General features: G+C 53.0%; 2 protein-coding genes and 1 non-coding gene across 3 annotated transcripts; 1 reads left to right on the forward strand and 2 right to left on the reverse strand.

The window, feature by feature from the left end:
- Positions 1-423: 423 nt before the first annotated feature.
- Positions 424-4,972, reverse strand: TRUB2 (TruB pseudouridine synthase family member 2). The gene is given in 9 exon segments (XM_059865020.1): positions 424-1,344; positions 1,347-1,604; positions 2,253-2,389; positions 2,838-2,910; positions 3,446-3,527; positions 3,838-3,899; positions 4,413-4,487; positions 4,585-4,713; positions 4,847-4,972. Coding segments are annotated over 9 exon segments (963 nt in total). The 5' UTR covers positions 4,956-4,972; the 3' UTR covers positions 424-1,306.
- A 5-nt stretch (positions 4,973-4,977) lies between these two features.
- On the forward strand, positions 4,978-10,409 carry COQ4 (coenzyme Q4). The gene is made up of 7 exons (XM_059865021.1): positions 4,978-5,087; positions 5,170-5,345; positions 5,790-5,886; positions 7,436-7,538; positions 7,647-7,776; positions 8,556-8,649; positions 9,215-10,409. Exons 1-7 carry the CDS (start codon positions 5,014-5,016, stop codon positions 9,375-9,377), a joined length of 837 nt encoding a protein of 278 aa, XP_059721004.1. The 5' UTR covers positions 4,978-5,013; the 3' UTR covers positions 9,378-10,409.
- A 1,029-nt stretch (positions 10,410-11,438) lies between these two features.
- TRNAR-UCU (transfer RNA arginine (anticodon UCU)) lies at positions 11,439-11,527 on the reverse strand. The gene is given in 2 exon segments: positions 11,439-11,474; positions 11,491-11,527. It is a non-coding gene; the product is annotated as a tRNA-Arg (tRNA).
- Positions 11,528-11,580: the final 53 nt, after the last annotated feature.

The raw sequence follows: 11,580 nt of genomic DNA on the forward strand, positions 1-11,580 counted from the left end.
GGAAGGTCCCTGATCCCAATCCCTTGTCCATGGAGGATGAGAACACCCACAGATCCAAGGACAGGGCACAGTGTCCTTGGGGAATCCCTGCTGCTGGCACGGTGGCTCTGCCAGGTGGTGGCAGCTGCGTTCCACGGCTGCTCGGGCTGCTCTGTGCAGCCCAGAGGAACCCAGAACTGAAAGATTCCAGGCACTAAGAACTCCTGGGATGCTTCAGGACAGGACTGCACATTGCCACTGAAGTACTTCATCATGGCCCCTGTGAACGTTCCTCCCAGAGTTACTCTTGTACCTTTATGGCTGAAACCTGGAGGATGAAATATGCTGGCCCTTGTCCAAGTCCAGGAGAGGAACAGAACAAATCTTCTGCTTTCCATAAATAAATCTCCAAACTCACTAAATAAGTAAATAACTGGAAAACCATTGAGTGCAATAATGGTAAGTGTAATTCCAGACATATAACTTCAATTTAGAAAGTGTGTTTCTGCAAAGTCAGACTCAGCTATAATGAGCTAACAGAGGGCAAATGGTATCACAGTGTTTACAGTTTCACCAAAGGGCAGGACCTGCTGTCTGCAACGAGCTGCTGCAGAGAAGGAGAAGAGACCACTGAACCCCCTTGGCTCCTCAGGAAAAAAAGGGTAAAATAAAGTAGCACTTGCTGGGTTTTTATGGGTCAATGTACATGGATGAGTACTGAGCCAAGAACCAACCCCTTCCCCATTAGGTCATTTTCCATTTTATTTTTTGTCTATCCTGTGCATTAGTCCTTATTATAAGCCACTTTTCATCACATGCCTACTCTGGATAAAACCATTTCCTTGCATTGCTTTGGGTAAGCTGTGTTTTCTTCTGTACATCCCTCAAATAGCCTGATTTTGAGCTCTCATGTGTCTGAGAGCAGGGCTAATGGAAAGAAAATACTCCAGGAGAACACAGGGAAAGTAAAATCCATACAGCAGATAAATTATGCTGCCAGTTGCAAGGAACAAATACGTGCAGTCAAGGGAATACAGCTTTCTAAGATACTACTTCCTGCTGCTAAACAATACAGGAATGGGTTTTTATATCCCTTAGCAACCTAATGTTCTCAAAATCAACAAGAATTTTGGCACAAGCTACCTCCTGTTTATGAACTGTTTGTGATGCTTTAAAAAAAATGATACAGCCTGTCACTGAAGGAAAAAAAGCCTCTGATAAAAGTCATCTCAAGGAAAGGGTGGAAGTGAACTGCAATTAACCTCTTTCCTTCTGCTGTCCATCACATTGCTGGCACGTCGCTGCTGTATTGTGCTGCAGGGATTGCTCATGGACGCTCCTGCAGAGCATGCTCAGCTGTGTCCCATCCAGCTGATGAAGAGGACTGTTCTCCTCATGTGCCAGGGTTTTCTCCAGCTCTGTTTCCACTTTGAGCTGACAGTTCCGAATTGCCTCCTGGATGCTCTGCAGGTTCCACTGAGTTCTCGGGAGGGCGTCATCCACCGTGAAAACGCCGTCGCGCGTTCTCCGCACTTGTGTGCACACAGCAGATGATTTCAGCTCCAGACCAATCTCGTGAACCACCTTCCGCAGGTACTGCTGAGTCTCATGCAAGCAATGGATTTCTAGGAGGACAGAGACATTCCTTCAGAAGCAAAGCTTTGACACAAGCTCTGACATTGTAAATCCAGACCACTCACAGTTACGCTGAAAGAACTGGTTTGGCAGAAGACACTAAGAGCATGCTGATTTTCTGGACTACTGCAGGGTGTTCCACACCCTCTATAAATACTTTATATATATATAAATTTATTAATTTTTTATATATATTTATATATAAATACTTTAGAAAACAAACCTATAGATATAGAAGAGTAATGTAGAAATTTAGGTACTTCAAAGGGGACAAAAAGGCACTTTTTTTAACAAGACAAATAATTTGTGAGGGAAAGGGGACTGGCTACAGGAAAACAAATGACACTTAAAAAAAAAAACCCCAAAACCAGCACTGAAATGCAGTACACTGAAAAACTGTGCTAAGAAGAATTTCCCCCATAAGTATTCATGATGCAAATTTTTGAGCCTTGGGTTTTGATCTGAACTGAGAAGGTAAAAGCTATGAGCTGGCTGGATTTACCAGAGAAGTTATAAATTGGTAAGAAATTCCTACCAACTCATTTTGCATTAAATCACAAGTAAGAAAATAAAGTTTACCAACTTATTTGCCATAATACATACTCAGAGTTCCCCAATACATTCTGTGGCAGTCCTACCTAGCTGGAATTCTGGAAGTGCAAACTGGAGGCAGCGGATTGCTGTGATTATTGGGGGGCTTTTTCCCATGGGGCGAATCAACCCTTTGACAGCCAGCTCATATGCCTCTTGTGTTTTCATATCAATGTTAGAATACCTAGGAAAAAAAGAGAGCAGCAGAAACACTTAGAAATTTCTTCAAAGAGATTCAAAATATGTCCATCCCCAATAAAACAGAGATGCAATTTTTATTCTTAAAACCATCCAATGAGTTTCTGCATATATTTTTGTGGTGTATGTACTATCACTAGTGTAGCACAGTTTGGGATGGAGGTACTTGGTTATGTCTACAAGTTATTTTTGTCAACCCTAATACAGCAGATTGGTTCTAAGCCAGCAGATTGGAGATTCTGGGATACAAGAAGGACATTTAACTGCAACCTCTCCCCAGAGCACAGAGCACTCAGAGTAACTCCTTTCTACCCCTTGCTAGCACTCCAACCTTTACAGACTTTGATTATGGGAAACAAAATCCTCTCATTTGTTTGGAAGACCAGCACATGGCAGTGGGGTCAGATCAGCTCATTGCTCTGGTGGATACGCACATCAGCAGGGCCTTTTGATTTGTCCCTTGAATGACAGCAAGAATCCGCTCTAGCTTCTCCCTTGTGATGTGATCTGCAAATATTAAGGCAAAAACAAAGTCTCAATTATCCATCCAGAAACTGGAAAGTCTGAAAAGTGCCACTGAGGTATTGCTGTCCCTCGGGCAGGCAGTTACATCAAAAGGGGCTGATGAGAGCTGAGAGGTGGCCTTTGCAAAGTCACTTCCCCTGGCTCTACATGGAGCAGCACAGAGCTGAACTGCACAGGGAAAGGTTATTTTGCTTAATTGATTCCAAAACTTGATGCTCCAGTTTTCTTATCCTATGTTTTCATTCAATGAAATCTCCTAACTGCTATCTGCAAGTGTGATTCACAGGAGATCTGGGTCCTGGCCAACCCAACAGCAACCACTGTGCCCAACATTCACACTGGCTTTGTATATATCATGGTTAGATTTAGAATGGGGGAACTACAACATCAACAAGGACTAGAAGACATGCAAGATGTGGCTTTTGTCATTGTGCAATTCACCTGATTAAATGCTTTAACCTGTAGTTTGGTGTTCTGTTAAAAAAAAAAAAAATAAACCATCAAATCAGTTTCTTACCAAATGTTGTCTTCTCTACTAAATTTCCTGTGTCTGAGAAGTCATCAGTGGCTTTACCAAAAAGCCCACTAACAGTATAAACCTGGAAGAAGGACAAAGAGTGCAATTATCCAAAAAATGCTCCAAGCAATTGAGCAGCAGTACTGCACCGTGCAGCTGCTAGAAGTGCAGGCTATGAGAGTTCTATTCAAAGACAGCAGCATCCTGTACTCAAAAGGCCACAAGTGGCTGCTCATGTGAAGGATGAAACTCTAGACCCTGAAAAGCTCTCAAAAGCATTGGTAGGTTTGAGACTTAAGTGCAGAATCAACATCACAAGGCTGGCCTGGGCCACTGGGGCAGGATCAAGTGTGCAATGGCACTCTGGGGCTCTGTTCAGAGCCAGCACCTACCTTGGTGAGGTGGCAGTTGTACAGGTCAGTGAGCAGCTTGTTCCCATGGCCAATGCCAAGCACTGAAACATAGAAAATATGGAACCTCAGCCTCACAAAAAGTCACTGATATGCATTTACACAGCACTGAACGCTCACGGCACTCTTGCCCACTGGACAGGGCTGTATCTCCTTAGGAGTCACATCTGAGCAGTGCAATTAAGCCCCCAGATTATTGTCTGGCATGAAAACTACAGGGCTGTGACCAGAACTCTCAGATTTCCCCAGAACTCTCCACCTGGGCACTCAGGGCAAATGCTCAGCAGTGCCAGCCACAGCAAAGCCAGCTGAGGTGGCGGAGCAGACATGGGGATTGGTGTCCCCCAGCAGAACCTGGTGGGCCTGGGTCTCTCCCATCTAGCTTTGCCAGCAGCTTGCTGGGCCATTTCGTCTGTTTTAGCACTTAACTCCCAGTGGGGCTGTGAGATCCAGGGGCTGCTGCAGTTCAATGGCTGTGCATCCACCCTTCTTCCCTGCATGGAAACCCATCACCTCGCGGACAGCAGGACACGGTACTGGCCCGGGACAACACCCACCGAAAACTCCGGAGGCCTTCACATCCAGCCGGTGACCTGCTCCGATCTTCAGCTTCCTGAACCGCGGGCCTCGGACTGCAACGGAGACAGTGATGGAGCGGGTCCGCAGCGCCTGCCCGGGGCTGCCACCGGTCCCCGGCGTCCCCCGGCCCAGGCCCCGCTGTGTCCTTACCGAGGGGGTGGTCGGCCAGCACCGGCACGCTGGCAGCCACCAGCTCCACGGCCCCGCCGCCGCCCGGGGCCGGGGTCGGTAGGAAGCGGACTCGCTGCCGCGGGGCGCGTTCCGGAGCCGCGTTCAGCTCTGAAAGAGAACCGGGCGGAGAGGGGGAGTCAGGGCCGGCCGGCGAACCCCGGGGATGGGACGGGACGGGTCGGGCCCCACCGGTAGCCCCCTGGGATGGGATGGTCCAGGGGGTCCCGCCGCCCGCGCTCACCGCGCAGCAGCCGCGTCTCCAGCGCCTCCCGGACGCGGCCCCACGCCACCCCCGCCGGCTTGTACACGGCGAACAGCCCGGCCAGCCCGGCCAGCCCGGCCGCCGCCATGGCCGCCGCCCCGCCCCGCGCCGGGCGCTTCCGGGGCAGCGGCGGGGCCGGCCCGGGGATGCGGCAGCTGCTGCTGCGGGCAGCGCGGGCGGGGGTCCCGCTGCTGCGGAGGGGTCCCGCTCGCCCAGGCAAGTGCCTCCCGCCGCAGCCGCTGGAGCGTCCGGGCCAGCCCCGCACCCGGGCCGCTCCCTTACCCGCTGCTCCCCGCAGGCAGAGCCCGGCCGAGCCACAGCGAGCCGCGGGGCCGGGATGGACGCGGCGAGGAGGAGGAGGAGGAGATGGAAGGGTGGCAGCAGCTGTACCCCGGGCACATCCCCACCAGCCCGCTGCAGAAGGCGCTGCTGGCCGCCGGCTCCGCGGTCATGGCGCTCTATGACCCCTACAGACACGGTAAGGCCGGCGAGGGCAGCGCCTGCCACCCGCGTCCAGAAAATCCCGCTCCCTCCCGCCTGGAGGCTTCATAGGAGAGTTTGGGGCAAGCGCAGGGCTGAGAACTGACCCGGTGCAGGAGGCTGTGAAAGAGAGGGAGTGAAGAAACCCAAACACGCCCCAGTGTGACCCCTTGTGATGCCACCCAGACCGGTCTGTTTCTCCAGAGTCCTCCAGGTCTCATGACTGCTCCTCCATCCCATTCCCGGGAAGGGTCATGTGGGTGACACCAGGGCAGAGTAGCCCTGAAGCTGAAGATCTCTGGTTTATGGGATCCCCACTTTGCCACAGGCTTCCTGCCTGCTCCTCATCAATGGTTCATTGCCCTATTTCCTCACCTGCCAACCAAGGATAGCTGGGTGTTGCGAAAGCAGCTCTTGTGTCACTCTCTGGTCTCTCTTTCAGACATGGTGGCAGTCCTTGGGGAGACCACAGGCTGCCTGGCCCTGCCAAACCTGCGAGACAAGATGAAAAACCACCCTGAAGGTTACCGCATCCTCCAGTGCGTCCCTCCCCATCCCTTCCTCCCTCGCCCTGTGGTTTGTGGTGGGGTGGCAGACACGAGGCCAAGCAGGTTCTTTGGCCTTGGAAGCAGCACAAGTGTTTTGTGGCTCTAACCCTCCAGGCTAACTTTATTTTTAACGTTCACAGGAGCCCTGTGACACATCTAAGGGCAGGCACCACTTGCCTGTCTGTTCTGCTTCACTGCTGGAACTGGCAGCTGCCAGCACCACGAGATGCAGCAGCAGGCACAGGGGAGAAATCCATGGATGTGGATGCTGAGCAGTGATGGGAACACACTACATCCATGGATTTCTTCCCTGTGCCTGCTGCTGCATTTTCTTGCATTGGAGACTGTCTCTGCTGGTCTCCTCCTCCTTAAACACTTCCATATTTTTTTTCCTGGCTCAAGCTGAAATGAGGCCACTTCTCTTGTTTTCTTTTTTAAGACTCCATCACTTCTGCTTCCATGTCTGCAAGGACTTGTTGAGTGCAGCCAGGTTGAGGACCAGGAGGGATTTTCTTGCTTACCAAGCTCTCACTGTATATCTGCTTGCCTTCTCCCTACTCCCTGTTATGTGTCACATCTGCTGCTTGTGTCACATCGGAGCTTGAGAAAAGTTGCCTTTTGCCATATGCTTGTGCATACGGCAAAAGCCTCATCCTGGCTCGAGAAATTGACTTGGTAAAACATCCAGAGCACTGGGATAGGGCTGAATCCCTGCAGAACTGCCCAGGGAGAGGGTTGGGAAGGAATATGCCCACCTGCTCCTTGCCCTGTGATTTTGCAGGGATTTGCAGGGGTCTGAATTGGACACACAGGTCTTTCTGGTTTTATCCCCCAAGCTGCTGAGGTCCTTTTGACAACAAATACACAAGGAAATACCTGCAGCCAGTGTGAAACTGGTGCCAGTGATGCTTATCTCCCTCGAACCTCCACTCTCCTGGATCTTTTATCATGGGAAGAGTTTACCCTGTGAATGAAAATAAAAGGGCTTTTGTTTACTTCCAAGGCTGTGAGGCACCTGTTTGCCAACAACCTGTAGAGGAGACCTTTTTCTTTGTGGCTGCCCTGTGGCTGGTGGTGAAAGCCTGAGCAGGATTGAAATTAAACCTGTGCTCAGAACAAATTCCTTCTCCTCTTTGGGGTTGCTCCTTTGAAGCTCTGGCTGCTTTGCAGGGGCATTAAATTTCTCTGCTCTTCAGGGGTGGCTGTTGTTGGGGTCTGTGCCTGGCTGGCAGCCCACACAGCAGCAGCTTTTCAGTGCAGGGGACACCAGTGTTTTTCCCACCAGAGTTGTTACAAGCACACAAGATAAAGGCCCTTTTATTGCCAAGGCTTCAGGTAGATCCTTTAAGGAAATCATGTCCCAGCCTCTGCAACAGACGTGCAGACAGTGCTGCCCCTGCAGTGAGCAGTTAGGATCTGCACAAGGAAAATAGCACGGATGGGCAGAGGCAGAGGTGGGGGTTTCCAAGGGCTCCTTTTCTGCAGGACCTGCTGCTGTGGATTTCACTGGGAGTCTCACTGACCTGTGTTTTGCTTCCAGGGAACAGCCTCGCATCCGTCTGTCCACCCTGGACGTGGCCAGGCTGCAGGGGCTGCCGGAGGGCTCGCTGGGCCGGGAGTATGTCCGGTTCTTGGAGGACAATGTGAGTGTGGGGTTTCGTGGGGTGCAGATTTCTGTGGCTGATCCCTGTGCTGGGAGCACAAGTGAGATTGGAGCCACAGAGTTGAGCTGGGCCTCTTTGGACTTGCAGAAGGTTTCTCCAGACACACGGATGCCGCCCAAGTTTGTCGATGATGAAGAGCTGGCATACGTGATCCAGCGGTACCGGGAGGTCCATGACCTGATGCACACCCTCCTGGGCATGCCAACCAACATGCTGGGTGAGCAGCAGTGGGCTCAGGGAGCCCAAACCCACTGATTGTCCTCGGCTGCCTCCCAGAAATGGAGCAGGCTGGGCCAGCCGGACTCCCTGATCCTCAGCCCGGAGGGGAGGATTTTACATCATCACTGTCCTACATCACTGGCTCTGTGGTGATCAAGAGGCCATGAGATGTCACCTTTTCCCTGCTGGGAGATGCTCTGCCCAAGCCCTGGGCACAGGCAGGCACTGGATGAGTGATTTCTGCCTGGCAGGGAGGGTGGCATAGAGGGAGGGATGTTTTGCAAGCTCTGTGTGAAGGCAGAAGGGAATTCCTGGCTGCTCCTTATCTGCACGTCTCTGTGTCCTTTGCCCTCATTTTGTGTCTGACTCAATAGCAAGTCACAGGTGCAGCCTTGCTGGTACCTGTGGGGACCAGCATGACAGGTCTCTTCAGGCTTTGCCTGAGTCCAGGCAGTTTTGTAAAAGGCCTGTGCTGGGAGACCCACACAGAGCATCGGGCCTTGGCACTGTATTGCCAAGGTCTGCAGGGAGTTGGACTGCCTGGGATGTGTTCCCCAAGCTCCCAGGGCTTGGGGGGTGCCATCCCTCTGGGGTGGGTGCGTGGTGTGTTACAAGGCCCATCCTGGCACAGGATGAAGCCATGGCCAGACTTAGGAAGCATTCCCAAGTAGCCATCCTTGAGAAGGGCAGATGTACAGCCTGTGCTGAGGATCCACACAGCCCTGGCTGCCCTTGATCCAGGTGCTCTGTCTGCTCACAAGCTCCCTGCTCCCCCAGGTGAGGTGGTGGTGAAGTGGTTTGAAGCCATCCAGACGGGGCTGCCCATGTGTGTCCTGGGAGCAGCGTTCGGCCCTGCCCGGCTCAGCACACGGTAGGTGCCCAGTCCCTGCCCTGGGCACTCCCAGCCTGTGTGCTGCTTTCCCGTGTCCACTGAGGACAAAGAGGGGACACTGCTAGTTTGCAGTGGGAAGTCAGTCACAGATCCCTCCATGAGCCTACTGCTGTCCCTACATCCCAAGGAAGTGGTGACAGCTTTGCCTTGTCACTGAAGGAGAACCTGGTGCTTAATCTGCATTCAACACCAGCTCCCCTGTGCCAGGCAGGAGCAATTTCCAAGCCTTGGATGGGCATGTGTTGAGGGCCAGCAGGACCCTCACCACACTGACAGCTGTTCCCTGCCCCAGCACATCTGTTTTTGTGGCCCAGCAGTTGCAGAACCTGAGTTCTGGCCTTGGGGTGGTGTTGACTGTAACCTCCTGGCACACCATCCTCTTCTGTGCCTCAGTTTCCCCTGTGAGTTAAGAAGTGGGGATGCCAGAAAGTTAAAGGGATACATGGGACATGTGAGCTTGGCATCAGCCCACAATGGGGACTTGGAGAAGGAATTAACAACATGTGGGTATCAAAACTGCCACCACCTGTATTGTTTGTTCCAGAAAGCTGCAGGTCCTGGCCACCGAGCTGGTTCCCTGGGCGATTCGGAGCGGGCTCAACGCCAGCTGTGTCCTGAACGTGTACTACGAGCAGCGCTGGGAGCAGCCAGTGGAGTCCCTGCGGGAGGAGCTCGGCATCCTCCCTCCCCCTGCTGTCCGAGTGTGAGAGCTGCTGTGGGGAAGGGCCCCGGGGATCCCTGCTGGCAGCCAGCAGCCCCAGCCACACCCCAAACCCTCCTGCCCTGCCCGGAGCACAGCATGGCTGTAGCTCTTCCACCATGGACCCAAGGGCTGTGTTTTCTCCTGCCAAGAGCTGGCACCAGTCTGTTGGTAGGGGCCAACTGGCACCCCCCTGGGCTGTGACAAAAGCTCGACCTTTTTTGCTGTTTGTGATTTTGGTTGAGGGATGTCAAGGTCAGATGTGCCTTTGCCAGCTGGTCTGGCTGCTCAGCTCTCCCAGCAGCAGCATTCCAGTACTGATGCTCCCAAATACTGGGATGGGGAGGGAGCACACTGCAGCAAACCTTGGCCTTGGGCTTCTGCAGCCCCAGGGCTGTGCAGGTAAATCCTTCCTCCCACCCTTCCCATCCTGGGAAGACTGAGGCTTCAAATGTTGTGCTGCCCTGGACTGGAGCTAAGCCCATGATTTTCCAGAGGAGCACAGGGGCAGGTTTGGTGTGTGCAGTGGTGAAATCCCATTTTTTACTGGTGCCTAACTGGTCTCCTGTTGGGTCACCTTGGGCTGTGCCTCACTTCCTGCCTCAGAGACCAGGCAGTGTGTGATTGTGCCCACAGGGCAGGCAGGGAAATACCTTTGGATATTTTCCCTCCTGGATTGGCTGTTTTAAGAGCTGATCCCAATCTGCTGTGTCTCTCTGTAGTCCCTCCCCATCAAAAATGATGAAATCCACATGATTGTGCTGGCTGTTCAGTAGGAATCATCTCCTCCTTGGGCAACAAAATGACACGGTTGGGATTACGGGATTGAATCCAGTGAGTGCAGAAACAGCGCTGCTGGTGCTGTGTCTGGGAGCTGATTGCTGTCTGGGTTAATTAAACTGTGCTCCAGACTGCCAGCAGCCAGTGAGCAGAGCTGTTGGATGTGATGGCAAAGAGCCACGAGGCCAGGGGCTCTTTGTTCATGTGTGTTTGCTGTTGGAATTCCTTCTTGTTTAATAAATCCACACTGGGGCTTGTAGTTCATTACCCCTGTCCTTTTGCCCCATCTCCCCTCCTGAGCTAGAGATCTGATGTGAAACCTCACCCCTCTTTGGCTCCAGCAGGTTTTCTTCCTGCCCCCTAGACTTCCTTTTTCTAACTTCTCCCTGCATCAGTCACCCCATGAGCCAGACTTTGGGTTTTTCTCCAAATCCTCCCTTGGTCCCCAGAGTTATTTCAAACAGATAAGAAAAGTCAGTATATAAATACATCCTTTAGCTGCCAGTAAAACACACACTAGGATAACTGGGGGTTATCCTAGTGCAGTGGTCGAGATGAAAGGAACATTTCCCTCTAAAATGACCCAGAAACGTCAGAGCCTTGGGGTGCATAAACCAAAGGGCAGCAAACATTTTCTTCCAGGAACTGTGAGCAGCAGTCAAAGAAACATGGGAAATGATGGCCGTGAGAGATATTTTTGCTGCATGTTGGGTTATTTAAAGAGGCCTTGAAGTGTCCGGGCTGTCAGTGCTGGTGGTGCCGCCTTCGTGCAGCCACGTGTCGCTCAGTGGGCTGGTGCCAGCGCTACAGAAATGGCACATCATGTAATTTTAAACGGCATCTGTTCAGTCGGATCAAGTAATAGTCTCTGTGGCTCCTGTTCCTGCAGCCATCGCTTGAGGAGCCTGCGGAAAGCAGGCGGCAGAGGAGGGAGCAGAGAGAGGGTGATTTGGGGCGGGCAGACACCAGCCACATGAAAATGCTTTTTTTGGAGAGGATATATTCGCTGTGGGCAAGTGGCAGCTCCACCATGCCCGTACTGCGGGGCCGTTACCACAGTTAACTGCGGTAACAGTTAACTCCTGAAATGCTGGGACGGATGCTGGGTACGCTCCCCGCTAGGGCCGGGTTTTCCTCCGGTGCCCGGGCCGCCCCTGACCCCGCTCCGCGCTCTCCGGCAGACGGGCGGACCCTGCGCGGCGGCAGCGCCCGGGGGCGGCCGCGGCTCTCCCGGCCCGGTGCAGCCGCAAAGCCCCGGCAGCGATTGCCGCGCCCCGGCAGCAAAATGCGACTCTGGTGGGACTCGAACCCACAACCTTTGAATGACTCCCGTCACACGCTAGAAGTCCAATGCGCTATCCATTGCGCCACAGAGCCCTCGCTCTGCCGCGCCGCCCTCACCGCCTCTTCCCCGCGCCCCGCCCGCCCCG

Source organism: Haemorhous mexicanus, chromosome 21, assembly GCF_027477595.1.
Source record: "Haemorhous mexicanus isolate bHaeMex1 chromosome 21, bHaeMex1.pri, whole genome shotgun sequence".
NCBI lineage: Eukaryota > Metazoa > Chordata > Aves > Passeriformes > Fringillidae > Haemorhous > Haemorhous mexicanus.

Coding starts and splice junctions, on each gene's coding strand:
- COQ4 (XM_059865021.1), top strand. CDS start 5,014: ATGCGGCAGCTGCTGCTGCGGGCAGCGCGGGCGGGGGTCCCGCTGCTG. Junction 5,887..7,435: donor GAAGGTTACCGCATCCTCCA/GTGCGTCCCTCC, acceptor TTTTGCTTCCAG/GGAACAGCCTCGCATCCGTC. Junction 7,539..7,646: donor TCCGGTTCTTGGAGGACAAT/GTGAGTGTGGGG, acceptor TTGGACTTGCAG/AAGGTTTCTCCAGACACACG.